This window comes from Tyto alba, unplaced genomic scaffold, assembly GCF_018691265.1.
Source record: "Tyto alba isolate M040663 unplaced genomic scaffold, T.alba_DEE_v4.0 Super-Scaffold_10, whole genome shotgun sequence".
Taxonomy (NCBI): Eukaryota; Metazoa; Chordata; class Aves; order Strigiformes; family Tytonidae; genus Tyto; species Tyto alba.
This window is the reverse complement of record NW_024881262.1, coordinates 3,359,411-3,387,073: the sequence shown is the minus strand read 5'-3', so window position 1 is coordinate 3,387,073 and position 27,663 is coordinate 3,359,411. Positions and strand designations below refer to the sequence as shown.

The 27,663-nt window shown below is 43.7% G+C and overlaps 1 protein-coding gene across 3 annotated transcripts; it reads right to left on the bottom strand.

Annotated features, from left to right (window-relative positions):
* Positions 1-13,653: 13,653 nt before the first annotated feature.
* OTOL1 (otolin 1) lies at positions 13,654-23,247 on the bottom strand. 3 transcript variants are annotated; one of them, XM_033005635.2, is made up of 6 exons: positions 23,188-23,247; positions 19,750-19,881; positions 18,279-18,620; positions 16,532-16,621; positions 15,540-15,611; positions 13,654-15,385 (listed from the first exon to the last, which is right to left on the bottom strand). In XM_033005635.2, exons 3-6 carry the CDS (start codon positions 18,610-18,612, stop codon positions 14,490-14,492), a joined length of 1,392 nt encoding a protein of 463 aa, XP_032861526.2. In that variant the 5' UTR covers positions 18,613-18,620; positions 19,750-19,881; positions 23,188-23,247; the 3' UTR covers positions 13,654-14,489. The 3 variants fall into 3 exon arrangements, with proteins under 3 accessions (XP_032861526.2, XP_032861525.2, XP_032861524.2); XM_033005634.2 differs by lacking the exon at positions 23,188-23,247 and adding an exon at positions 20,885-20,967; XM_033005633.2 differs by lacking the exons at positions 19,750-19,881; positions 23,188-23,247 and adding an exon at positions 18,829-18,968.
* Positions 23,248-27,663: the final 4,416 nt, after the last annotated feature.

Sequence of the window (27,663 nt, the reverse complement as noted above, 5' to 3'; positions counted from 1 at the left end):
ATAACTGGTTCCTGAAACGATACACACCAAGCTATTTGCAGCAGATTAACCTGCTGCTTAAATCCTGCACACAACCAGGCAAACACACCTCAGCGACCTCCTTTTGCAAACAACCTTCATGGCTTGCCCATAGTCCTGCCTATTTTTTTTTTTATATATATACAGAACAGTCTCTATTAGATACGAGTTTAATCAGTGACTTTGGGACAAAGCTAACCAGACTCAGGGGATGGAACCTGCCTCTTAACTATGGTGGGAAATTGGAAGACTATTCTTCTTTTACAGGAAGTTACCTGGGCATGAAAAGTGAGAAAATAAATCTAGCAAAGGGTACTCCTTCCTCAGCAGCCAGGAACACCAACAGGAGCACAGAAAACACAAGGCATGAGGCTGTTCCTTACCAATTCTGACCAGCCTCACTTGCATGCCTACTATATGGACATTAATCCTTTTTGCAGCTTGCAGTGCAAGCTCAGGAGGAAGCAAACAGATGGACAATGACTTATCATTGGAGAGACTTGGATCAGCAGCTTACAAATTCAGATTTATACAGGAAAAGCAAGTTAGTCATCCTAATAAATAGATATGCCCTGGGGAGAAGAAAAATCTGGATAGCAATAGAACTAAAATAAAACCTTAAGAAAAATAAAGACTAGAGCATGCAGAGGACAGGAACAGACATAAAGAGAAGAGAGCCAAGGCAACACAAAGCAGGCATATACAACTCCAAAATGCTCATTTCTTGGGCGACTGCATTTATAACACAATCAAAGAAAGACTGAGATCTTAAAAGCACTGAACATACTAGCCTTTGTAACATACAGGTCCAAATATTTGCCTTTTCAACACTGTAATATTTCCCTGCCCCACATTTTACAGAGGAAGGCTGCGGCTGTTGAGCTCCCAGCTGTGCCCACACAAATCCCCCCCAGCACTCCTGTGCTGCAAGGAGCCACGTACCCCCCAGGTCTGGCCAGCACCACATACGGTCTGATATTGCAGAGTGATTTTGGGGGGGTTGCAGGAAGGGGGTCACCCCAGGAGCAGGTGTGATGCACCTCGTTTTTGCCAGCAGCATCCAAGTCCCCGCCCAGGCACTGTCTGTGCACCAGCAGCTAGATGTGATAGGATATTCAGGATATATTAAGGTTCAGGATTTATTCTTAAAATTATTAGAGGTGGGAAGGTCACAGAGCAGGATCTCTTAGGAAATAGATAGCTTTTCTGAAGTCATTTCTCTTAGAAATATTCTAAAGGAAGCAACCTTGCCAAGGCTGAAGATGGTCTTGATGATCTAATCATCTCTCATGTCAAGGGCTGTGTCGTTGCCTTCAGTTTGCATTACAGATTACGTGTAATACAGAGTGTCTAGAAATAGCATATGCACAGCAGGTTATTCTCCTGGACCCTGTTGCTTTCCACCTGTCCAGAAATTGTTTGCCAGATCCACAGATGTAAATTCCAGTAAGTCAGAGACTATCAACTTGTTCAGCAAGAGGACACAGGGATAAAAAGCCAAGATACTGTTGGTATTTACCCTTCACAGAAGGTAAGAAGAAAAAAAAAAAAAAAAAAAAAAAAAAAAAAAAAAGAAAAGAGAGAGAGAAAAGAGCCACAGGAGTATTAAGTATTGTCTCTAGGAGCACTTCAGACACCTGGATTATACTTGGCAGTGGAAGACAGTTACACTAGTCCCTACCCTGTTTCCATCTCCCTGGTAAATTAACAAGGATGAGCTACTTATTACTCTGGCTGCTATTTCCCAATTCCCCATTCAGCAATAGCAGCAGAACAGCAAGCAGGCTTTGCCTGGGAAACAAACGCAAGGAGAGGCCAAACCAAAATCTACATTGACATCATCTGAGTAGAGCAGGAGAGGTCTACAGGCTCCATCTTCAGATATTTCCTGATGGAAGCAGAGATTACTACTGAAGCATATTTATTTTTTTGATACATATGACATCAGTCACAGGAGCCATCCCTCCACGTCTTCGCGATGCCAATAATGCTGGAGTGTTGGAATGGAAGGGTACAGGCTCTTCAGGGAGGACAGGGGCAGGGGTGGGTCACTTCATGTCAGTGACCAGCTGGAGCACAAGGAGCTCTGCCTGGGGATGGGTGAGGAGCCAAGAGTTTATGGGTCAGGATTAAAGGGAGGGCAGGGACAGGAGATGTCATAGTGGGGATCTGCTACAGGCCACCTGACCAGGAAGACCAAACGGATGGGGCCCTCAAGAGACAAATCGGAGCAGCCTCACCTTCACAAGCCCTGGTCCTCATGGGGGACTTTAACCATCCCAACATCTGTTGGAGGGACAACACAGCAGGATATAAGCAATCCCTGAGGTTCCTGGAATACATTGAGTGATAACTTCCTTCTCCAAGTGATAGGGGAGCCAATGAGGAGGGGTGCTATGCTGGACCCTGTGCTCACCAACGAGGAAGGGCTGGTGAGCAGTGTGAAGCTCAGGCTTGGCTGCAGTGACCATGAAATGGTGGGGTTCAATATCCTTAGGGCAGCAAAGAGGGTACACAGCAGGCTTGCTAGTCTGCTCTCCTGAAGACCAGGGTATGGCCTCTTCATGGATCTGTGTGGCTGAAGTAACACAGGATAAAGCCCAGGAGGGAAGAGTAGCCCAAGAAGGGAAAAGGGACTGGTTAATATTCAAGGATCACCTCTCCAAGCTCAAGAGCAACACATCCCAACAAGGTCAGGTAAGAGCACCAGGAGGCTGCGTGGCTGAACAAGGAGCTCCTGGACAAGCTCAGGCACAAAAAGGAAGCCTACAGAGGGTGGAAACAAGGGCAGGTAGCCTGCAACAAATACAGAGAAACTGTCCAGGTAGCCAGGGATCAGGTTAGGAAGGCAAACGCCCTGATAGAGTAACATCTGGCCAGGGACAAAGACAACAAGAACAGCTTCTATAGCTATATCAGTGATAAAAGGAAGACTAGGGAAAACATGGGTCCTCTCTGGAAGGAAAGAGGAGACTTGGTCACCCAGGATATGGAGAAGGCTGAGGTACTCAACTTTATTTGCCTCCGTCTTTACCAGCAAGTGCTGCAGCCACACCAGACAAGTCACAGAAGGCAAAGGTGGAGAATGGGAGAATGAAGAACCACCCGCTGTAGAAGATCAGGTTCAAGACAATCTAAAAAACCTGAAGGTGCACAAGTCCACGGGACCTGAAAAGGTGCATCTGCAAGCCCTGAGGGAACAGGCTGATGAAGCAGCTAAGTCATTATCCATCATATTTGAGAAGTTGTGGCAGCCCAGTGAAGATCCCCCTGACTGGAAAAGAAGAAACAGAACCTCCATTTTTAAAAAGGGAAATGAAGACCCAAGGGACTACAGGCCAGCCAGTCCCACCTCTGTGCCTGGCAAGATCATGGAGCAGATCCTCCTGGAAACTATTTAGGGCACATGGGAAATAAGGAGATGGCTAGTGACAGCCAACATGGCCTCACCAAGGGCAAATAGCACCTGGCAAATTTGGTAGCCTTCTACAGTGGGGCTACAGCACTGGTGGATGTGGGAGAAACAACTGACATCACCTCTCTGGACCCATGCAAAGCTTTCAACTGTCCAGCACAACATCCCTGTCTAAATTCAATCATATTCAGTGCCTCAAACAAAAGGTTAAAATGTTGGGGTTTCTTTAAAAAAAAAAAAATAGTATACAACTCACAGCCTTTTTTGATCAGATTGGTCTTCAGCCTTTCTACATCATTAAGAATTCTTATGTTTTTCTCTTAAACTCCGTAGAGTTGGCTACCTAAGGTTTTTAGGTGTTTGAACAACAGAAACCAGAAGAGAGCTAGGTTGCACAGGTAAGGGAACCCCACACTTTTGTCCCAAACAGGCAGAAAGATCCTGACATTTCAGCCTGCCTCCATTAGTACTTTATTTCCTTACGATGTCACGGAGCTGTGCTGGCGTGGGGACTGCAGGAGCAGAGATATCCCAAAACAGCCAAGGAATACGAGCACCAAAACATTTAAAATCTTTCAGTTCTGAAATTGCTTCCAGACCAAGCATCATCACTGTGCCAAGCATTTTTCAGTTCAAGAACATGTATCACTGCAGTTATTTCTATTTAGCTCAAATAAATAGATTTTAAAGATGTGGCTAGTTTGAGCAGAAACATTTGAAATCTCATCACCCAGACACTATTAAAAAAACATCTTTCATATACTTAGTGAGAGGATCTACCACACTGACACCCCTTCACTCACCAAAAGCAGTCACTGAAGGAACAGAGCAGTCTAAGGTACAGCTTGCTTATCACTGATGTGAGACATCCCTGTCCACCTTCCAGTTATATTTAGCACTGCAGAGATCGAAACCTCCAGTTACAGATGTCAGCCATGGCAAAACTGTTGGGGAATTAATAGTTGCTCCATCTTTCCCTCTAGTCATTGTTACAGGCAGAAGTTAAGTAACATATGCATCAACTCCCTTCTCCCCATTTATTATCCAGGAGAGGCAGAACTAATTAAATATCAGCCTCAAACAATTCTTTCAGCATGAGGGAGATTGTGAAAAATCACATTCTCCCATTAACTTCCCATGCAGTACCAGAAGAGCTAAGTTAGAAACCCACCAGCCCGAAGACATTTTCTCCTCCAATTTACATTTTAATGGGAGAGCAGAGGACTTATTGCTAAGTGCCAGGAGCTGATAGAGCTGTGCACATTCCGAGGGTCTAATAAATGCACTGACCCATATTTTTCACATTTTATGGGACAGTAGGGAAAACTGATAAAGGAGCTCATTTGCAGCTATGTTAATTACACTTTCTATGGGAAAGCAGAGGAACAGGCCACAAAGAGCTACTTGCAGCTGCATTTGTGGGACAGTTTAATCTACGGTTTAGGGCAGGTGATGGCATGCTGGGAGGATCCTAGGTTCTTGTGACAGCTGAATCACTAGGCTCTGTGGTGGTCATGGCCAGACCTTGACCTTTCTGGGCCATTCAGACCACTTACAAAAGCTATAAGGCAGTAGAGCTTTACCAGGTGAAAAAATTCATTTGAGTGGGGGTTTCTCGTGTAACTAGATCCTCCCACATAAGTGCAGCAGACTGCAGGAGTTCATCAGGAGTTCTCAGCTGTGGCATTCACTCTCTGATCTAGCCCTGACACTGATAGCAGCTATTGGATGGGCGTTTCTCCTCCTCTCATCACAACAGGGAAAGAGGCAGAGCTAAAGGGAGTCCACACTGCCGTCCTGCTCATCAGCTTTCAAAAGCAGGGCAGCTTTGCCATTTGAGAAACATCAGCTGAGCCCTTCTAGTCCACGTCTGGTGGCAGAGAAGAGAGGCTGAAGATGACATTGGTACATGGGAAATAGGTAAGAAAATGAGCTATGGAACAGACAACAGAATTGCTTAATTTAAGTATAACGGTTCAGCAGAGGAGAAAAGAGTTAGTCAAAGGAGAATTGGGTTTGTCCTCTCTTCCATGCAGCGTGTGTGGCTCTACCAGAGCTCATCAGCTAACCTGGCCCTGCAGAGACCTTCTAAAACTCTAGGAACAAATCCCAAAGAGACCCTCTGTTCATCCTCTCATGCCTGGGGTGGTTAATCAAGGCAGTAACTGGGACACGAGGTTTCTCAGTTCCCTTACACCTCTCAAACTCAGTCCAGGTCCCTATTCAAGCAGGCAGTCACCCTGAACATCCATGGACTCTAAATACTCGTCACTGTTGGACTGGAAGCAGACAAATCCCTGGTTATTTTATTATTTTATTGGGGGGATCTTGAGGGGAGAAGAAAACAACCACCACCTTGGCTGCTGTAACTGATCCCAGAAGAAAAACTTGGAGTAGTCACTCAGTTATAGTCATGTTGATTTTCAAGAGCTGTGATTTACATACCCCAGAGATATGAAATTCCTTAAGGTAACTTGAGATCTAAGAAGAATTTTTACTTGGTTTTGATACCAAAAAGCTTACTAAGGACTTACAAACTTGTAAAAGTTATTTCTTTGTTTCTTCCCATTGTCAACATCTCCTGCAGTCTCAGCCATACTTTCCACAGCTCTGAGCTGCTTCACTCTCTAAATAGAAAAATGTTCTGAACAGGCTGATTACAGTTTTATCCAGCAGGAGATGTTCTCTAGGGTCATAACTGCTTTGAATCTAAATTATTACAGTTTGTGTTTATAAAGCTATCCTCCATAACCTCAGTCTTACACCTTTAAAGCCAATTTACTGGCCTGTATTATGCAGCTGAATACCAAAAGAAAAAGGGCAAGAGTCACAGTGAAAAAAATAACAATTTAGTTCACATAAAGCAATTGTATTATCCTGACATTTTATCGACTCCTTAAAATGAAAGAAACAGAGACTGATCTCTTTATTGACTAGGTTGGTGCCCTTCCAATACCAAACTGATGAACAATTGTATTAAGCTAGCCACATATTTATGAATACCCTATAGCTTAATAAATTGTTATGAAGCAATGAAAGTTTACGTAGATAACTAGAAATGTCAGAATAATATTACAGAGGCACCATGGAGTATTACTCACTTGAATCACAATCTCACTAAAATAAAACCCAGTGCTTGTTTTATGACTTCACCCTCATAGCAAACTTCAGTTTCCCAGCCCTTCCTCACTACTTGGTGACTCAGCACAGAAAGATAATCCACAGATGTAGTTTTTACTTACCGATAACTGATTTTTCATTAGAAAGCAATAGGCATAAATTTAAGGTATAGAAAGAAAAAGTGCAGAGATAAAGGTGGGCAAGAAGCAACTAGAGAGACAGTTTAACAATAAAGCAAGAATAGATGTTTCCTCTGCCAGGGAGAAAAGGTGTGCCAGCAATTTCCCTGCTGCCTTGTGGTTCCTTTTAAGAGAGCAGCAATTAAGTGTTATGTTGTCTAGAAGAGACATTTACATTGATCTCTTACCAGATGAGCAGAAGAGAAAGAAAAAGCGGCTCTGTCTGGTTATCTCCTCTCCCAGACATCTATCTGGCTTCCTAAGAGACAGAGCCAGGCTAAAACAGACTACACACACCAGCTCCTTTGCAAAAAAAAAAAAAAAAAAATATAAAAAAAAAAAATCTTATTTCAGATGATCCATCTCCCATCAAACACTTAAACTGAAGGCTCCTTGGAGCAGGAACGGGAGTCTTAAACTTTTATATTATCTTGGAGGGGCTGCCAAAAAAATTAGTCATCTATTTCACACAGCATCCACCAGAAACAGAAACTGAAAATACATGTTCAAGGTATACCCTATCCCTCCTGTGCCTGACTGGTCTACTGCAACCTCAAGTAAGGACCACTGATCTTCAGGGGAAAAAAAAAAAAACTCTAATTTTCATCCAGATGAACCCAGGTTTTCAGCAGTGCTAGAGGTGGAAGAAAAAGTTGGTTTTGCTTAGAAGCAGCAGCATCTGAAAGCTTGCTGAGCTGCACTCACACACAGCATGTGAGGAAATCGGCCAAAAACCCAGTACTAAGTTATGCAGAGCAAGAATTAGAGCTCTTCTATGAAGCTGTGCTTTGACAAGTAAAATATTTCACCAAGAAAAACATCTCTGGAAGCTGATCTGTTATTAGAACATGGCACTTTTGGACAAAAACATCCCCAAAACCTACCGGGAAAAAGAGACATGGAGAAGTAGGGAAATGAAGTCACAGCAGATTATCAAAATATTTTGGTAATACCATAAAATTGAGTTAGATGTACTCAGTTGTTACACATACAACTCCAGCTGGGGTGGACATAGGAAATGGCCAAGGACCATCAAGGAACCAAGAGTAAACACTTCTTGTAGTCCCTGCTATAAATGAACCTGTGTATACCACAGTTGCCCAAAACCTAATCTGTAATCTCTTCAAACGATACTATAACTCTTCCCCGTAAATACTCCTAAACCAGCTTTTGTTATTTCTAGCAACACCAAGGACACTGAAACAGTTAAATCGGCCCTTGCTACGATTGCCCCGGAGGTGTAATGGGGATTGGGTGCTCCGTTCTGCATTTCCATTTTCCAAGTAGAGCTCACCAGGGCTCTCCTTAATTCTGTTCATCCCTCCAACTTTGTTCTCCTAACCAAATTCCCTGCATTGCTTTTCTAGGACACAACTGCAATCTAAAGGTGTTTAGGAAAAGAACAAACGGCTCAGTTAATCACGCTCCCTTAAACACGATGCACTGCAGCTCGTAACTGAATTCATTAGCATCAGCCCATTGACTTCAAGCAGAACCAAACCATAGGTTCCCCAAAACTCACTGCTCCCTTAATCCAGTCTCTTCCAGAACACATCGGTCCAGCCTCCACCGGGATATAAATATCAGTAACCTCACTGAATCCTAATCAAACACATGAGGGGGAAACCCAAACCACCCCCTTTACATCAGAAAATACAAAGCAATTCGGACAGAACTGGCATATTTTAAAAATACCACATATATATTCAAAATAAGACATTCCAACCACTTCTCCCATTCCCTTCCTCTCCCAGTACCTTTGCACTGTCAGAGACTTGCTTTTTTTGTTTTCCTGTTTAGCTTAGAATTATATTTAATATTAATAACTGCTTTGGTCATAATGAGGCACTGAATAGGCAATGCCAATAAACCAGGATGTGCAACCCACTACACCACGTAAATTTGGGTGCTGCTATCCACAGCATCCTGGACACACAGGGAGGAAAAGGGACACAACAACATTCCCGAAGCGGGATTTGCAGTGGTCTCTACCAGCCACATGCACCAACGCTCATGACAACGCAGCCATGAGGTTTCCAGAGGTCAGGCATGTCTACAGGAATTTGTCACCATTTACATATGCGAATAATGAAAGGGAAAAGCACTGCTTTCCCCCCCTGCATGATCCTGTAGTGAATACACAGGCACATCAAAACATCCATTTGCGTTGGCATCTGCAAACATAAAGCTGCAGATTACACTCAGATGCAACTATTTCAGGCTTAAGTGAACCAAAGTCTCCTCTTTTTTTTTTTTTTTAGGGAAAAAAAAATACTCCTGGACACAGTCCCATAATTAATTTCAAATACATTGACCATAAACAAGACTTATAGCAAAACAAGACTTAAGTGCTGTGGAACAAGCCACATAGTGCTTTCTGATCAAATGTCAGAAAATTTCAAGTGATTTATTAGTTTACTCTCTTCAAATATACGCATGGTTTTTTACTTGATTGGATTGACCTTATATCATGATTTGATGTCAGGTCTTTAGCCTGGTACCTCACTCACCCCCCAGCATCTCAAGGGCAAATACCTCTTTCATTAAAAAAATACAGAGATATCTCAGTTCTAACATGACTTATTTCTCTTTATTTTTTTAATTTGAGTCAAAGTTTGGAGGGTCTTAAATTTAAACCAGGTTTGTTTGTAGGTTTCAAAACAAAGCCTAACCTGAAAAAAAATAGTTAAGAGGAAGGCAATACATTTTCCATCCATCCTCAAGTATTATCTTATTAAGAGATTGTCTATAAAAGGGAAAAGTATGAAAGTTGTGGCTGCAGCAAGTAGAACTTCACCTAGAAAGCTTTTTCATCAAAATGGAAAAAGCCTGCTTGAAAAAGGATTAATTTACAAAAAAACAAGAGCAAGCCATGAAAACTCAAAGTGGTTCAAACTTACCCCCCAATAGACTTTACAACTTTTAACATTGACTTTTAAGTTCAGGCACCTCTATAGAAGATTATAGCTGTCGTTAAGCCAGACCTTACAACACCTAGCAAGATCAAACCCTTTTCATTTTGAAATTAAATCATTGCATGGGGCAGCACTCTGCCATCCTGGAATAGCTTCAAGTAATATTTCCAAAACTCCAGCCTCAGAGGTACAGCTTTGCAGACAGGGCACATAAAATTGTGGCAGAGCTCTTACTGCGAATAAATAATAGTGTCTATATCTAGAAAACAATACCAGCCTGCACACTGCTTGATAAATAACCCCTATTAAGAAGCTCCAGCGTTTTACAAGCATAGTAGATAACTAGCAGTGATCACACTGTAATCCATTTTAATTCACATTGAAAAGTAGGTTTTCTCCTTTTAAGAAGGTCTTTCTGCAGCCAGGTAGTTGTAAGCAAAGTTACAACGCACTAGAAGAAGCAAGGCATATTTCAAGTGAAATACCTAAATTATGAATGATTGCGTTTTCTAAACCTATTACGAATTCTTATCTTGAAAACAGCATGCTTTTAGCAAAACACACCCGTTTTCATCCAAAGCAGTCTACAACAGCAAGAGCTTGCTTACCTGGCTGTGACCTGGGACACGACACAGCGATCCTGGAGAAAGACTTCATCAAGGGCTTCACTGATCTTCTACTAGCCACGGCCAGCAAGCCACAACCTCTGCTCCCAAAGGTGGCCAGTGGGCTATTAGCCCTTTTATTAACCAACTCAGCAGCCCTCGGGCTTTGCAGGTGGGCTTCGTTTGGGGCAAACTCAGCTCAGCTGGCGAGCAAGAGGAGTTGCCTGAAAGGGAGCGGTGGCTCTCAGGAGCCCAGGGCACCTGGAACGCCACCGAACGAAAGACCCAGGCTACGTGGTGTAGGAGAGGGTCTCTGGGCAAAAAAAAAAAAAAGCACAGCCCCACCAGCAAAATTCTGAAAATAAGTGCTAACATTGTGGTATCTGTGTAACATCCGAGACAGGGATGAAAAGGCATGAAAAATACCAGGAGAGAGGTGTTTTCCTCTGCAAATTGACACAGCTTTGTAATCTCGTTAGAGCTGATCACGGTGTGATTTGTGCCAGGTGAGAGCGAGTTCAGCGCTGCCCTGACACCACTCCACACACTTTATTTACTTTGAGACAAAAGCGATGGCATAAAGCAAAGCTGTGTCAGAGAGGGGCTTTATCAAAGTACCAAGAATTATTTTTCTTCCCACCGGCATGCTGTTTGCCGTGGTTAGGAAGAGCGCTTGCAGCAAGGAGTCGCGACTGCGCAGGATCCAGCCATCTGGTATCCCTCACTCTTCCTTGGTTTCATACTTAGTCACCTAACTTGGGGCTCCATTACATTTTTGCTAGCGAGGTACCCAAATCCTTCTGCAGATTTACCCCTCAATGTCTTAATTAAAGAAGCAGCTGCTTTTTATGGCCTTATGTCTGCTTGGAATGATTTTTCTTAGTTATTAAAAACAGCTGCTCTTCTGATTAGTACACTGAGCATTTATTTTCTCTTATACCAGTGTCAAACTGCTTCACTGCAGCCCGGACAGGAGATAGTTTTACAAAATAAGTCTCTCCTAAGTAGAGAACAAATATTTTGGCATTTTTTAGCAGTGCTACACAATGAGACAAAGCACATCCTCCATCAATTCATTCACTGTTGTTGTGACACGGCATGAAAAATGAGGTAAAGCCATATAAAAATGAGGGGGTTTTTAATACTTTGAAATATCCTACAGAACAGTTTGCTTCAGTTAAAAGTCACTGCAGCAGAACGCTTCACCAAAGTTCCCCACAGCAGTGAGGTTGCAAATGCCATTGTAAAAAACAACAAAAAAAGACCTTTTAAAATGGAAAATGGCTTGGACTAAAGTTTTGTAGCCCAGTGGTCTCGAGGAGGCTACGTGGGAGACGGCAGGAAGGGGTGAAGCCCAGGCTTGCAGGAGGCTGGAGGCAGCTCTGCCCCTCTCCTTCATTTCAGTCTTCCTGCAGATCTGCTGAATTTAAAGCTCTGGAACCCTTTGAGCAGAGAGGTTTCACAAGGCCTTTACAAGAAAGAAAAATCTTACTGAGGCACCAGCCCCGTGAGTCTTTGTTTGTAAAAGGAGGAGGTGTGTACATTTGTTTGTGTTGAAAATTTCAATTAATTTGGAGCAAGTTTTGAGTCCAGCTGTGGACTGATTGGATTCAAAGTACTCAGTTAACAAACAACCCCTAGGTTTGGCCAGGATACCAAAGTAGAAAAAATAATAATGTAGAGAAACGATATTTTCCAGGCATTATTGTTAATTCAATTTGATATTGGATAAAGCTAATGCCCTCCCTACAAAGATCCATATTTATTCAAACCATCCCTCACTGTGCTTAACACACTCAACTTTGCAAGATACTTGTTTAACGTATTTTAATTAATTTTTTATTTTTTTAAAGAAAAAACGGTTTTCAAAATAAACATCAACACTTGAAATGAAACTAAAAGCACCACTAGCACAGCTATAGACCTTAAGAAACTTATGAATATGAAGGAGCTGTGTGTTATTTCAGTAACTTCTATGCATGTTTTTTGCCTTCCCAGTCAGTGTTTCAGGCAGAAATCCCTTCCACTGGTATTTGGTTAATGATAAAATATGTCCCTAGCACAGGAGCCCTCCCATATCCATTAAGGGGGTGTCGAAATCAGTGGAATTGTGCCATGTGCATCTCGTGTCCTTCCCAGAATCTGAGTCTGGACCTTCTCAGGGCCTGAATTGTCTCCAGCTGCTCCTGCTCACCTGCTCCCAGAGCACCTTTGCAGGATTTAACCAGCTCAAAGTCTCCTAAGGTGGCTGCCCCCTCCACGGGTTTATTTTACACAGATATTTTGCAATGGAAGCAGGTGCTCTTTAGTTTGCATAGTGTTGCCAGCTCCTCTTTTCTTTAGAGGACTAGGCAATTAATTTATGGAGAGGATTACATCTGAGCAGATTCTTGAGAGACTCTGAATTTTTGCATTACTTTCTCAAGAGCATTTGTAGAGGTTATTTATACAAAAAGTGTAAGAAACTTCAGCAGGAGAAAATTACTAGTCAGATGTCCATATACCACCATCTGTTACATGGGCCATACAGGAAAGAGCATGAAGGCACAATAAAAGAATTGAGGGTGTTGTGACAGCAGGAATCCAAAATTATTGTAATAACTTCTTGGTTTTCCTCAATATTTAACAGCTGCCAGAGAATTCATAAACTGAAATCTGCATCTTTTATATATTTACTACTCTGGATTTGAACTTCATAGGAACTAACTCGGATTAAATACCAAAATAATTATCAACTTTTTGACAAAGACAGCACATCTCCTATTTGAATTGCTGATATTGAAAGAGGGCTGCAAAGCTGATGAGTTGAAGGACCCTTTACATTTACCAGATAGATAGGATCAGCTTTTTAAAATTGCCTTGTTTTTATCTTAAAATTTAACAGCAGTTCTCTGGTGTTAATTTTCTCACTGTATAAAAAAAGTCTCAGGAATTCTTCATCTCGGTGCTGTGTAAAAAGAAGACGTTAGGGACAGGGATGTGATTTATGATGGTATTTAAATATGGTACAGAAAACACCGTGGCAGTTTAAGCAAGGAAACTGAGACCAATGGGAAGAATAGCCAAATTCACCCTGTCCGCGTTGGGGTCAGATCCAACGTTCATCAAATCACTGGGAAAATGTCCCAGACTTGCAACTGCCTGTGAAGACAAGTAAATCCCAGTGCCGCTAGAGGCTAAGTATGGGATTTGAGTTTTATTTCTAAAAAAAAAAAGGTGGAACTATTTTGTGTGCCATAATTAACGTGCCAAAGGTGGCATAAGGTTACTACGACGAGAGGAGGTGCATTAATAAGGAAACACACCCAATCTGATCTCCAGAGATTATTTGATATCATACCTTTATTTCAGAAGATTCAGTTCCATTTTGGTAAATCAGCTTTTTAAAATGTGCCCACATGTTCTCTGGGCCATCACAACGCCTTAAGACGCATGTGGGTGCCAAAGCCTGCTCCTGGCTGCCTCTTCCTCCTCCTCCTCCTCCTCCTCTTCCCCGCAGCCGAGGGCCGACCCCGCAGCATCAGCTGAATCACAGCTCAGAAACAGGGGGTTACTGAGTAGCCTAATAAATTGGATTATGCATCTCTCAGTTACTTTTTGAAAGTTTCAGATATATTTTTGCCTAAGGACAATGGTTAGGGGTTTTTTACACTGATCAAATAGCTCTAATACTCTTTTAGACAAACCTTTATATAATTCATGACCAAGTCTAAAGTACTAGATAATACTTACTCAGTGATAAAATAACTTTAAATCTTTTCATGAGATTTCCAGAAACCTACCGCTTCTGTTCACGTCTGATTAAGCTCTATAAATCAAACTCTGCAGTCTTTACCAAAACCAATGGTTATCAGTACTGATTTCCCGAGGAGTTTTGACCATGAAAGGATTACAGGAGCTGGCCTGATTAAAATTGGCATCAGACAATGAGTGTCATTACTTAATTTGAACAAGCTAATTACAAACCTGAAACCTGTGATGTGAAATCCCCCCCCCCACGCCCGCCCTGCTGGTGCTTAGACAAGGGTTTCTCACAGCCACCGCCCACCTGCGCAAAGGACGTGCCGCTTCTTGGGGCTGCTAGCTAAAACTAATCCGTGTATTGCAAATGCAAGTATTTTAGATTAAAAGACCACAAAACCTAGCCGCTAAACCGATGTGCCCAACGGACGCTCGTTCCTCCTCTCACAGGCAGAGGGAAGAGCACGTTTCTCAGTAACGCCTCTGCCCTTTAAATCTACAGCAGGATCTCAAAAACGTCCGGATACAGAAGAAACCCCGTAAAGACGCTGTCATCCTCAGCGCTGACGTAGACCCCGTTCCAGTCCCGCGCCACCTCCAGCCAAACCTGGTCGCCCGCGCTCAGCTTCAGGACGGTCAGGAAGGATGCCTGGTCGATCTCTTGGCCATAAAGCGTCTCACGGGCTTTGGCCACCTTCCTGCTGCGGGCGACGAGGCTGACCCGGGCCGGCCGGCCTCTCACCGTCAGGTGGTAGGCGAAGACGTACGCCCCGGGCACGCTGCAGTTGAATTTCCCGGTGGAAGGGTTGTAATCTTCTTGGTCGTTGTATAAGATCTTGTCAAATCTAATGGGGACGTTGGGCGGAGGGAAGGGTTTGGACAAGCCGGCGCTGAAGGCTGATCGCAGGAGCTTTGCGGTGTCCCCTCGGGCGCCTTTCGCCCCACGGGACCCTTTCTTTCCCGGGGCCCCTCGGCCCCCCTTGCTGCCGGCGGCCCCCTTGGGTCCAGAAGGTCCCGTCATGCCAGCGGGTCCCAGGTCCCCTTTTTCACCCTTACTTCCTTGCTCGCCTTTTTCTCCCTGTTTTCCATCCACCCCCTGAACACCCTCAACCCCCATCTCCCCTTTGCTCCCTTTTTCTCCCTTTGTCCCCCCTTCCCCCCTTTCTCCCTTCGCACCCCTTCCCCCTGGCTCCCCGCAGTACCCCTTCTCCCCTGTGTCTCCCTTTTCCCCTTTGTCACCCTGTTCTCCATCCACTCCCGGGTCTCCAGCATCCCCCCTATCTCCCTTCTCTCCTTTGGTCCCGTTCTCACAAGCGTCCCCTTTCGACCCCTTTTGTCCTTTCAGTCCAGGGAAGCCGTAGTTGCCCTTATTGCCTTTTACTCCAGCTTCACCTAGGAAAAGGGCAAAGTGGGGGGGAAAAAAAAAAAAAAAAAAAAAAGATTAAAAGCATTAATATTGGATTGATTCGGAGACAGAAGGGCATCGCCAACAGCAAAGGGATAGGTCAGTGCAGTATTCCTGGGTTTCCCAGCCTGTGTTACGTACCTTGCAGCCCAGGTTTGCCTGGATAACCGGGGTTTCCACTTACTCCTCGCTCGCCTTGCTCCCCTCTGCCTCCTAGGACATTTCACCATTAAGATACTGCTGGCAGTGTTCTCTGCAGCACAGCAGTCATTACACAGAAGATGACTGGTAACGTTTTGCGCGTGTCCCTCACTTCATTAATAAAAAGGACATGAGAAATGTGCGTTTTCAAGAAATGCCTTCATAAACCTCCGCTGAACCTCACAGCACCAAGCACCATCACGCAGGCAGCTGCATCCCACTCAGATATTGGATTTCTAACTCTAATCAGCGCCTCGTTGGGAGGCAGTTGCTGCTGTTTAATGGCAGGATGGAGAAGACAACAACTCTGTGTTTTTCACTCCAGGATTGCCAAAAGTCTTGTCCCAGAAGTGAATCAAAGCCTAAGAGACTGCACTGATGAGCTGCGCAGCACGCTGCCGCTAGCACCCCTGTTACCAGCTTTGCTGTGTGTTTCTCCGTGACCAAAGGCAGCCGTGGGATCCTGCCAGTGGCCTGTGGCAGCAGAACAGAGCTGCTCCGAGCCTGAAATGAAGGCCAGGGCTTCCTTTTGGTTACTACTGATGGATAATAATTGCTCTCCATCTTCGCTGAAATATTTTGCCCGAGATACTTAAATTGAAATGCAGCTTTTACACCTGCACATAGCTTCCATGGTGGTTTTTTTCCTACTCATGTCTCTAATCCAACGCAAATTGAACTCATTTTTTAAACTCCCATTCAGAACAAGGGGTTTCAAGTGAGGGATTTGTAAGCAGTTTTTCCTGTACCACCTGTGCATACGCTACCACTATCTGAGTTATTGTCCCTGCACTAATGCCAGCTAAACCTCTCAAGGTGTCAACCCCTATCAACATAGTCCATTTTCTTTTAAAAATATTTTTTCCTAATTTTGTGGTATTCGATGAGGACAACGGCAACCGTTTTCAAAATGAGCACTTAGACCTCTTTACCTCTTTCTCCTTTAGAACCCTTTGGACCTTGAGGACCTGGCGTTCCCGGCAGACCTTGCAGACCAGCCTCTCCCTTCTCCCCCTTGGGCCCTGTAACGCAATCACATCAACAAAATTGTCTTAGTGATGCAAAGGTTTAGCTTTGTAAAGAAAATTTGTAATCCTAGCTAAGCAACGTGGCAGTGAGGAATGCGTGTAAGGCAAACTGTTTCCATCACCCTGGCAAGAGCTGGCTATTTTATTTGAGATCATACAATAATGCCAAGAAAAGGTGAGACGGAGGGGTTTGGCCTGAGCCCTGCTCCCCCCCCCCACGCCTTGCAGACACTGCAGCTGAAACCCTAAAGCGGGGCGAAAGGCGAGGGGTGGTAGGGGCAACGCCGCACTGCCCACGCTGGGATGAGTGGGGTGCGTGCTCGCAGGTGCCCTGGTCAGGCACACAGCTCCCCAGCCTTTGCCTTTCAGCTACTGCGATCCCCAGACCTCACAGTGGTGCATTTCACTCTTGGCTGTAGTTGCAGACTTCTTAAAACCGATTTTCAGCCGCCTCAGAGCCACAGGAGCTCAGACATTCATAAAATGTCAGAAGTAATTTGTCTTTAATATTCGAGCACATCTAAGGAGCTCCCATAGCTTCGGAATTGCCCCTCACCTTAAAAAGAATTAAGTCTGCAAATATAAAAGTGGAATCTGGCAGACGGCTCCATGATGCATAAAGGATGGGTTGAAAGGCAAGCAAGCTGGCTTCAATCTTTTTTTTTGACTTTTTCATCCACTTGGGAATCTAGAGACTCCCCGTGCACGTCTGGGAGCAGATTATGGCAGCTTCAATCATCACAACACAACTGATTTGACACAAGGACTTTTCCATCAACACTCTAGAGACATCTGAGTGCAAACTCCCTCTGCAGCCACTATAATTTCCATTAGCCAATCCCCCTGGAGCTATGGGAAGTGAAAATCCCTTGAGTACATTGTATTAAAAGAAAATTATTTCATTATTTTACCACCTTTCCTCAGACGAATAGTTTCTATCTCCAATATCACTGCTATTAAAGTGAACATTTGCAGACTAATGCACTATTCGTTATAGCAGTATTACAATTAGGCACTCCATAGGTATGTGTTTTAGCAGTAGCAAAACAAGACAAAGTATGTCTTATAAAATATATAGGTGCTTTGTACAGAGCTGCCTCCTGTGAGAGCAAGTATTTATTTTAAAATTTGAACCCGAAATTAATTTTGTATTTAACTTCTTCAGTTTGAAGGGGAAAAAAGAAATCCCAGAAAAAGATAAGCCTTCAGCAAAGACGCAAAACTGCTTGCAGGTAGTTTTGAGGGTCATAAAACCATGGCTGAAGTGAATGTGAAAGTAAATCTGTGACTCCCAGGGGGTCGGAAAAAGGGAGGGAGAATGGAAGAGCGTGGCCACATGGGGCACCCGCCAGCAGCGACGTGGTGTGGGGCCAGCTCTGCACACACTCCCACGCCACTGAGGTCCCCAAAGTGAGTGCTTTGGCGGGGGGGGGGGGGGGGGGGAAGCTCTTTTCTGGGGCTTTCCCACTCATGTTGGTGTTTTATAACTTCTGGAAGGTGGCTAGCATGCATTTTTTACGCAAGGTATAACCACATTCGGCACTTGCTGCACGAGTCTCGCTGGCTCATTTCTTGGAGGAAAAGCAGGAGACTCCTTGATAGGGTTTATGTGCTTTAGCTGAGAGGGCCGAGATGGGCATCACCACCGTACCTGGGGGGCCCTGCTCCCCCGGCTGCCCCCGGGGCCCCGCGGCAGGAGGGCAGCAGTCACAGCAGTTGAAGAAGAAATCGGCTGTGTCGAGCGTGTAGTTCTCGAAGGGGAAGAGCGTGGTGGCCGCGGGGCCGGGGGTGGGTAACTTGGCTCTGCCCGGGAACGGGCTTTTGCCCACGAGAGGGGTGAGGGGGGGGTGAGAGGCACCGCTGCCCACCAGCTGTAAGGGCTTCGTCTTCGTGTACTTCACGTCCGGGGTCACCTTCCCTCCCGCGTGCACGGCGGTAACAACCAGCATCACAAACGCCGAGACGGGCCCCGGGGAGCTCCGCATGTTGGCAGCTGTAGGAAAAGAAGAACGTGAGGATAAATTTTTTAAGGGGAAAAAACCCTTTGCATCCGCATGTTCCCCACGAGGCCAGAACACCCGCGTGAACAGCGTCAGGCACACGTGGGCACCTGCTTGGAGGACTACGTTAGAAAGCCTCACTTTTTGTGGGGAAAGTAAAACGAAGTGAGCAAAACCTCCTCCCTGCTCACCCCTACTGACCATCACCCTGCAGAGCACTTGCCGACCAGCCGCTCCTGTTCGCCGCGGTTGGAAGTGCTCCACGAAGCCCAAGGGACAGCCTGAGAGTCACAGGATCACTGGGACACATGATGTCTCTTTTTCTGAGTGGGTGACCAGGAATAATTCTATAATGATTTCAGAGTCCAACACAACTGCACTTTATAAAAAGCTTTGCTCTAAAAGAATAAACGGAAACAAAATGAAACATCGAGTATTCCAAAATTTTTCTGTCGTTTTTTTCCTTTGTTACTGACTATTTTCTGGACTTGCATATTCTTTTAGTGTAAACTTTCAGGTCCGTTCTTTTTATTTTTTAAGTGTTGATTTAGCTGAACTAGGAAGAACAAAGTAAGAAGAGTGCATTTTTTCCTATAGGACAGATGACGCCTCTCAGATGACTTGTCATATAAAGCATCTTTGTTTCTTTTTTAAACCAGTGTACCGACCTGGAAATACAAACAGAACAGACTCCCTTTCTTCCTGAACCTGTAATCTAACCTTTCTAAGCAGCTAAGGCACTTCATTAGTGAAAAAGTCACCAGGAGAAACTCTGACTATCCTTGCCCAGAGGGCAAAAGGAGGTCTGACTCAAAGTCGGGTATTTGGTGGCTGGGTTATAACCCTTCCATCTTTAACAATTCCATTTTAGAGGAAAGGGTCAGGATTTTTTCCATTTTCACACAAAACCAAACCGCTTAACGGAAAATTGGTTACCCACACAAAACCCTCAGTGATCACTGTTGCTCGTTGCTGCCTTTCAACCCATTCTTCACCCCATCAGCTCCCGTAAAGGGTAAATTACCCCTTCTTCACGAGCGTGTCGCATTAGGGCAGGATACCAGGGGCTGATTTTTTGTCAGAGGCTCGTATTTGCTCCCAACCAGCCCCTGCCAACCTTACCATGAAGAGTTTAACTCCGGGGCGACGGCGTGGGAGGGCAGCCCTCAGCACAGGCAGGCAGAGGGGAGCCAGACCTTACAGCCAGCAGCAGGGAAGCAGCCGCAGTCGCGGAGAAGGAGGGTCATCTGCTGTCTAAGAAGAGAAAAAAAAAGCACCAAATTCTCCTTTTGAAGAATACACTCACGATGTGGGAGTGTTTTGCCACCACTGGAGATAACTAAATAAACCCATAACTTCCACACACCTAAAGCCAGCAGCAGAAAGAAACTGCGACCTTAGAGACCTAGTAACTGCATGGGGAAATGGTAAATCAGTGTTTGAATCAAACCCGTTTCTATGTTTTAGTGTCACAAACCACTTCTGCAACAAGCTCTAAAGCCAGATGCTCTCCAGCTATGTAGCCAGATGGATGGATTGCTGTCAAATACTGGAAAAACATAGTTAATTAAAAAATGATACCTTACCAGTCTGTTTAGAAAATAAATTGCTCAGAGCAAGGAATCATTAAACAAATTTTCATCATAATGGGCAAGACTGTTCCTAAAATAATTATTCCTAAATATATAAATGCATTGTAATAAAACTGAAATTTTGGACTTTTTTCATTACCTTAGCTCACCACTGATTCTAAAATCATTCATTTGAATCTCCCCACCAGGAAAGATTATGATTCACAGTGGATACAAAATATGAAGACTTAAACTTTGCTGCAGTGACATCTCGTTCAGTCCATCTATATTTAATTGGATCTAAGTATCTACTAATTGTTAGCATGTGTCCCATAATAACATTGTAATAATACACTTGTTCTTTTGTTTGGTCCCTAAAATTATAGCATTTAGATATTCCAGTTCACAACAGGTATTTAACCTCAGTCTCCCAGCTTTAAATATCAGAGAGATGATTGCACTTTCTGTTATTTAATTATTTCAAGTTCTTATAGATGGAAAGAAAAACACTAGTCCTCACGCAGCTATACATTAATTTCAGACAGTAACTCGACTTGAGACAAATTATATTGCCACTATGTCTTAAATTCTATGACTTCATTGCAAATATCCCACCTGAAGGCTAAACTGTCCTGGGTTGAGCGCTTAAACCACGACGTAAACGAAGAGTGCGTGCTATCTCCTACCTTATAAACGGTCCTGCTCCCAGGATGACCCCCCCTCAATGGCACTTTGAAAAAGACAATCGTATTTGGGGAGAGAATCAGTTTTATTTGTGTAACAGCTGCTCTCGTGGCCAATGAGAGCCTGTACGGTGCAGGGAGAAAGGGGGATTGGCAAAGTCCCCTGAAAGGAGCAAAGGGACATTGAAACCTGAGGAAATTCAAACGCTTTCCCTGGGCTGGGACGCTGCTCTTCACATGGGATTTTTTTGGCTCTTCCCCCAGCACCAGTTTTCAGGGCTTTAGGGACACTCCTCTTTCAACTCACAGCGTCATGCTCTGGTACCATCAGAGCCAACGTGAATTTGCCCGTTCGCTTCAGCAGGGTCCAGGTTTTCTCTCTCAGCATTTGGTGTGCAGAGCTTGGCATCGCGCTCCCCTCCTCGCGGTGGGGAGTTCAGAAAGGATAAAAGTGAAATTACAGCAATAGCTCTATGGGATCACGAGCGCATGTGTGCACGTGCCTGCGTGGAAACGCGCCGAAAGGGGAGTTCAGCCTCAAATCTGGGCTCTCACAGGTAAATGTGGAGATGAGGCAAGCAAGTGCTTTCCTCTCCCTCCACCCCCGGCGCAGAGCAGGGTACCTGCGGGCGGCCGTGCTGCACAGCCGGGTGCAGAACAAAACTCCTCTGGGAAAAGGGACAAATCCACCCAGGGAGGGTTGCTACAACATTGTTCTTATTGGAACCGATAACCTCTCTGGAATTCACAGGCTATTTTCCTCGCTCTTTCCCAGCAATCGCAGCACTTATTTCCTTCCCCGGTGACCTCAAAATGGGCCAGCGTTTATTCTTAGATTTTCCAACCCGGTTCAGAGTGCAGTACGAAACACAAGAATGTGAGGCTGCCTTTCATTGCCTTGTCTTGGTGAAATACGAGCAAGGAAACGGTCTCATTCAATCAGTCTGAATTTACTACATACCAGTACATTCAAAGCTCAGCTGCCGGACAAGAAAGGCTGCTTGTTTCAGGCAGGTTGGAGAAAACAATCAATTCTCCTTTAATGTAAGCGGAGAGAACTGTAATCCTCCACGATTTATTTGCGACCACCCTTACCTGGACAATAGTCTACAGCTTTCAGCAATAAAAAGTTGATCAAGGAAAGTCTATTACTAAGCATAGCAGGCTAGACTGATTCACCAGCTTTTCAGGCTATTTCAAAGAAATCAATTAGAGTTCTGCAGCCGGATGCTCTAACCCCACGTAGGACGTGGGCTTGTCACAGCTCCTGCAATGGAACCTGCATCAGCACTCACTGATGCTCTTTCGTACTGCTGAGAACAGAGTTGGATCCTGAATTCAAACAGGTCTTTTTAAAAAATGAATAACCTTCTTCAGTACTGTAATTGGGCTCAGTGTTTTAAACTGAAGTTAAAAATGCTTGTGTCTTCAGCAGTTGTATTTCTGACAAGATCGTGAACGCATAAATTGAAGATAAAAGGGAATCACAGCAATTACTACAAAATCCTTATTTTGATCTTAACTCAAGTCTTCTCATTAGCAACAAGTTATTCAGCGGGAGAAGATTAGCCATTTTTAACCAAGATTACTGCATTTTATAGCGTTGCCTCCATATTCACCAAAGTTACTCTTTCACAGACTTCAGTTTAATGCCATATTTGCTGCACACTAAAGCTAAAGCAAGAAACACAGCTTTAATCCTGGGTTAGTGTACTTTCATGGATAGATTGAATAGTAGCAGTCTGGAGTAGCAGTATTAGGTATGTGACAACTGCAGTTTTTTAATTACACAATGCTTACTGAGTTACTGAAGCAGTTTAGAAAACGCATGGGTTGAGAGTGCAAATTAAGATTTAGCACTAGATTAATCACTCTGTTTATTCAGGGGATCTAGATCTACATTTTACTGATATAAATGATGCATGTGGGCCATTAAAATTCCTTCAAAGCACATTTCAAACACACTCCTAGACTTGCATATTTGCAGATAACTGCTTTTGACTGAGATTTGCAAAGTTAAGTAACGAAAAGCCCGTGCTCTTGATTTCTACCGGCACGTCTGCCAGCCATGGGGAGGAAGGGCTGTGATCTTCTCCTAACTGCTGGGTCACTAAAAGCTCCTCCTGGGGCTTGGCAAAAGCAAACACAGGAAAACCAGTGCATCCCGGAGGAAGCTTTAACCAGCGCAAAGCAATTCCCCGGGGAAGGAGCATCCTTGAAGCCAGTAATCCTTGCAGCCCTAATGCCAGCTCCCCGTCATTATCAGAGATGGGGAGGAAAGGAAGGATTTCAGCAGAGACCCTCACCTCTCCACTCCTCCACAGCCTGAGGCTCCTCTTGGCACCCAGCGGGGTCCTGAGCTTGGATGAGGCCACAGCAACCTCGTCCTTGCGGGATCCTCTCCCTGGATGCCATTCTGAAACACAGAGGGACGCAGCAAACTGTGTAAATATATTTTGTATTAAATTAATGGAGCATTTCGTCAACGAGATCAGCAAAGGAGATTCAAAGAGCACCTCCCAGAGGGGTCCACGAATGAAAATAGAAAGTCTAGACCTGCAGATACAGGGTAGACTTATAAACTAAAAAAATCTGGTTTGGAAATACAATAAAGGAAGAAACAGTGAAAACCAAAGCAGCACAGAAAATGAGCCAGGTTTGTAATAACAGGTAATTTAAAATCTTAATGCTCAAATATCAAGAAGGCAAACTGGAAAAGAGACTATTCAGAGAACACTGAAATGTGTTCTGGTTTCCTTTACTCATTATCACAAAACAACTGAACTAAACTGAAAACAGACTGACATTAAATTTTCCTGAGATGTTATCAATATTTTCGTATGAAACAGTACAATAGATAAATTCATCAAGTCAGGATACAACTTTTTTCTCCTCTCTTACATACTCGGTATGCTGTAGCCTCCTAAATGTCACTTGGAGGCAGCACTAAATAGACAGCAGGAATTCACCCTTGCTGGGTGAAAAAAAAAAAGCAGAAGGCTGCTTTTTATGTGTTTTTGAAGACCCATTGGAAAAGCTACAATTTCATTTTCTCCCCCATTTTCCCTCTGCCCTTTCTCTTCTGTTTCAACCTGGAAATCCAGCCAGCCCATGTTTTCCAGGCTGATCCCTTTTCACAGGGACTTCAGAGTCTCCTTTAGATATCCCAATGATTCTCAGACACCAGGTGAGCCCATGTGTCCCTTCCAGCCCTTCCCACCCATTTCTCTTCTGTCCCCCTTGGACCCTTTTCTCCCCAGCTACCTCTCAGTCCTGGGTCACCACTGGGACCCAGTTGTCCCTTGTAGCCTGCAGCTCCTGGATGTCTTCTCAGACCAGTTTGTCCCCTCTAGGAAGGACGTTCTGCTTCATCACTGAGCACCTCATTACTTTTCTCTCTTAGGATCTCGCTGGCCAGTCCCTCCTGTGGTCCTTGTATTCCTCTCTTCCCAATGTATCCTGGTTTACCCACAAAAGGGAAAAAAAATATTAAATTCTCTTTACTAAGAACAACATGTCAGAATAGACAAAATACTGTTCTGTAGGAGAACCTTCACAAGTCATCAAATTGCATGTGCACCTAAATAACATCAAAATTTTCTACGTGACATGACTACCGAGAACTAAGCTGTAAGTGGTGTAAAAACACCACAACAAAGCAAGCAAAATATAAAAGATCAAAATCTTTTTCCATCTGGAGATGCTTCTATTCAGATGCCATGGAGAACAGCCCACTCTGGGGACACTGCAGCCATCCTGGAAGCTGGGAGGTCATGCGTGGTTTGTCCATGTGTACAGCATTTGGGATGTTTGTTAGTAATTTTTTTTTTTTTTCAGAAGAAAGAATTATGAACTAAATGTTTGAGAGAAGTAAAACTTAAAAATAAAATGTAAAAAACAACAAGAAAACCCCACAACTTTGTAATTTGTCTCCACAGCTGTCCTGTTTTCAGCTTAAAATTTTGAGGGGCTTTCATTTATGATAAAAACTTTAAATGTTGTGTGGTATAAATATTAAACAAGTTATTTACGTAGAAAAAGGAGCTGCTACTCATATAGGATTTTAAAATGCTTGACTTGAAAAAAATACTGCCACAAGGATTTTCACTGGATGCAAAGGAATAAAATACTCTTCAATTGCATTTAGTGTTATTAAGATTCAGATATCAAGGGGAAAATAAGATGACAACTAGACCTGCATCAGTCTATGCCACCATATCCCACAAACGCTACACCATATGTTGGTTTAGATCTCCTAAGTCTGCAGGATGGCAGTGCAGTTACACCTAAATAGAGATTTATTACACTTTAAAGTATAATGGCTAGAAGGATCCAAAAGCTACCGTTACACATAAATAAGCATTTAGGGAGTTATTTAAGGATGATAAGAACTTCATGATACCTATTACATTCTATTGAGTCAATCACCATAAGAGTCCCTAAATGCATATTTAAAATACCAGTAACATGTACTTATTTATGTGAGAGACCAGAATTACAGCACGTGAGTTGATATAGTTTGTCGGGCTGGACTCCTACACCGGCGCTGATTTTTAAAGCCCTTTTAGGAGGAGTGTAAAATGGCCCTGAAAACAAATGTACTTCCCCATGCATTGTACCGCTGCAGCGGGGAGCAGAGCCCTGCTCCAGGGCACGGATCTCCTTTGTCAGGGTCTACAGATGCCTCTGGTCTTGACTAAAAACACATCCATTGTGCTTGTCTGGAAACTCTAGACGGCCAAAGGTAAAAAGTGATAAAATTACCTGGCTCCCCTTTTTCTCCCTTTGTGTGTGGGGCTCGGGGATGTCACAGAAACCCTGCGTTTCTGATGTACTGCTGTTTTCCTTCAGTGTGTTTAAGAAACAAAATAGTCCTCAATAGCCGTGCCTTTGCTAATAGCAAGTGGAGGGATTGTTTCCCTCCTTGTCTCCAGTACCATCTTTCGGGGAAGATGATATTTGCTGGGTAGGGGGGTTGAAATGCCAGGCTGGTTGGTGACAGCAGCTTGTCCCTTTCGGGGCGAGGGTTGTCAGCCCCTCCGCTGGCCGCATGCTGTGGCTGAGGATGCCAAAGCAGCCCGGGACCCCCCGAGTGCCACCCTCTGGGACTCCTTTGGTGGCATATGTCCCCAGCCTGGGTCGGCAGGGACAGCAGATGCCCGTGGCAGGTCCCCTGTTCCTGATCCCTGTCCCCCACCGCTCCTGGTATCGATGGGAACCGGCTGAATACACCACGAGCAAGAGCCTTCCCAGCAAAATGATTCCTTCTGAAAGAAACAGAGAAGCGACATGCAGTCATAATGCAGTGCAGGTGCCTCCCCTGAAGAACATTTGCCGATGCAGAGATTTCTTTCCCATCCACAAATATGGAGTTTGTTGTATTCACAGGATCGGAGGCTAAAATAAAGAGGAAAAATTGCATATATTGTACAGTCCTCAAAGCACAGAAAGATCTCCACTGTCATTATTTGCAGGACACAGAGAGCAACAGCTGCTTCATTGCAGCTTCCTGGAAATTATATTTTCTGGTCGAAATCTCCTTTTTCAAGTTTAATATATGAAACCCTTGAGATAGACCCAGTACCTACTAGCTATGATGTCATGTGCCACCTTTGTGTTCCTTCATGAGCAAATTCTGCAGCCCAGAGTGGTCACTAGGCACTTCATGATGTATATCCCAGTATTTAATTATTCTGAGATCAAAATAATCCCAAAGGAAGTACATCATGCCTATAGCATATTACAAACCAATAGATTTAAGTATCCAAATTTATAATGGATTACATTTAAATAGTTAACTAAATGATTCAAAGTATTTATACATACATACATATAAATATGTATATATATATAAATTGGAGCATTTCTAGGAAATTTTCCTATTGTATATTGTTGAACTCAAAGAATAAAAAGTGCACCACAAAGTTTTATATTGTCTCTAATTTTTTGTAGGAAATAAGCAATTTCTTACTTTTTCTTTGCAAAGGCCCTACAGGCCCATAAAGGCCAAATGCCTAAAGTTCAAACCTTGGTCAAAAAATGTTTAAGAATTCATACTCTAATATTCAAAATCTTTCATATTTTTTTTTTAGAAACCAGAAAAGATTTGGCCATACAGCTTCTGTTGTACTTGGATCAGGTGCAATTATTCTCATATATGTAAAGTTCTCATAAAGTTCCACAGACAAATAAAATCAACTTGGCTGGCTGGCTGACAAGTTTTAGGAAGGTTTTTTTACTATTAGAACAGGCAACATTTACCAAAGGTGTATGCCGGGATCACTAACACAGCAGCAGCCTATTAATCAGCAAAGGGCAGGTGTTGTTTCCTAAGAACCTTTATGCCAGCACTGTGGATTAAGCCAAATATTATCAATTTTCATCTAAATATTTCACAGAGGGTCTCTCTAGCTCCATACACCTGCCACTTTCCCTTCAAAAAGACAAAATGTAATTAAAATTAGGAGCTTATGCCTACACACCTACTTTGTCAGAAGGGAGATGAAGTATCAAGAAGCAAGTCAGGCACCAATACTGCCGACCGTCGTAGTTTTGCCATGAGAATTAGGATATTTGGTCCGCTTAAAGCTTAATCTCTTAAAACCCTGCGATTGCAGAAAATTGCAGATTTCATTTTAAAAAGCCAGTTCTGAGCCTTGTGTTAAAAAGGCTCAGACTCGAGGAGGTAAATGACGATAATCCCAAATGTAATTATACTTAAACTTTTCCGGTCTCATAATTTGAGAAAAAATGACTCACAGCTTGTACTATTTAAGGGACAT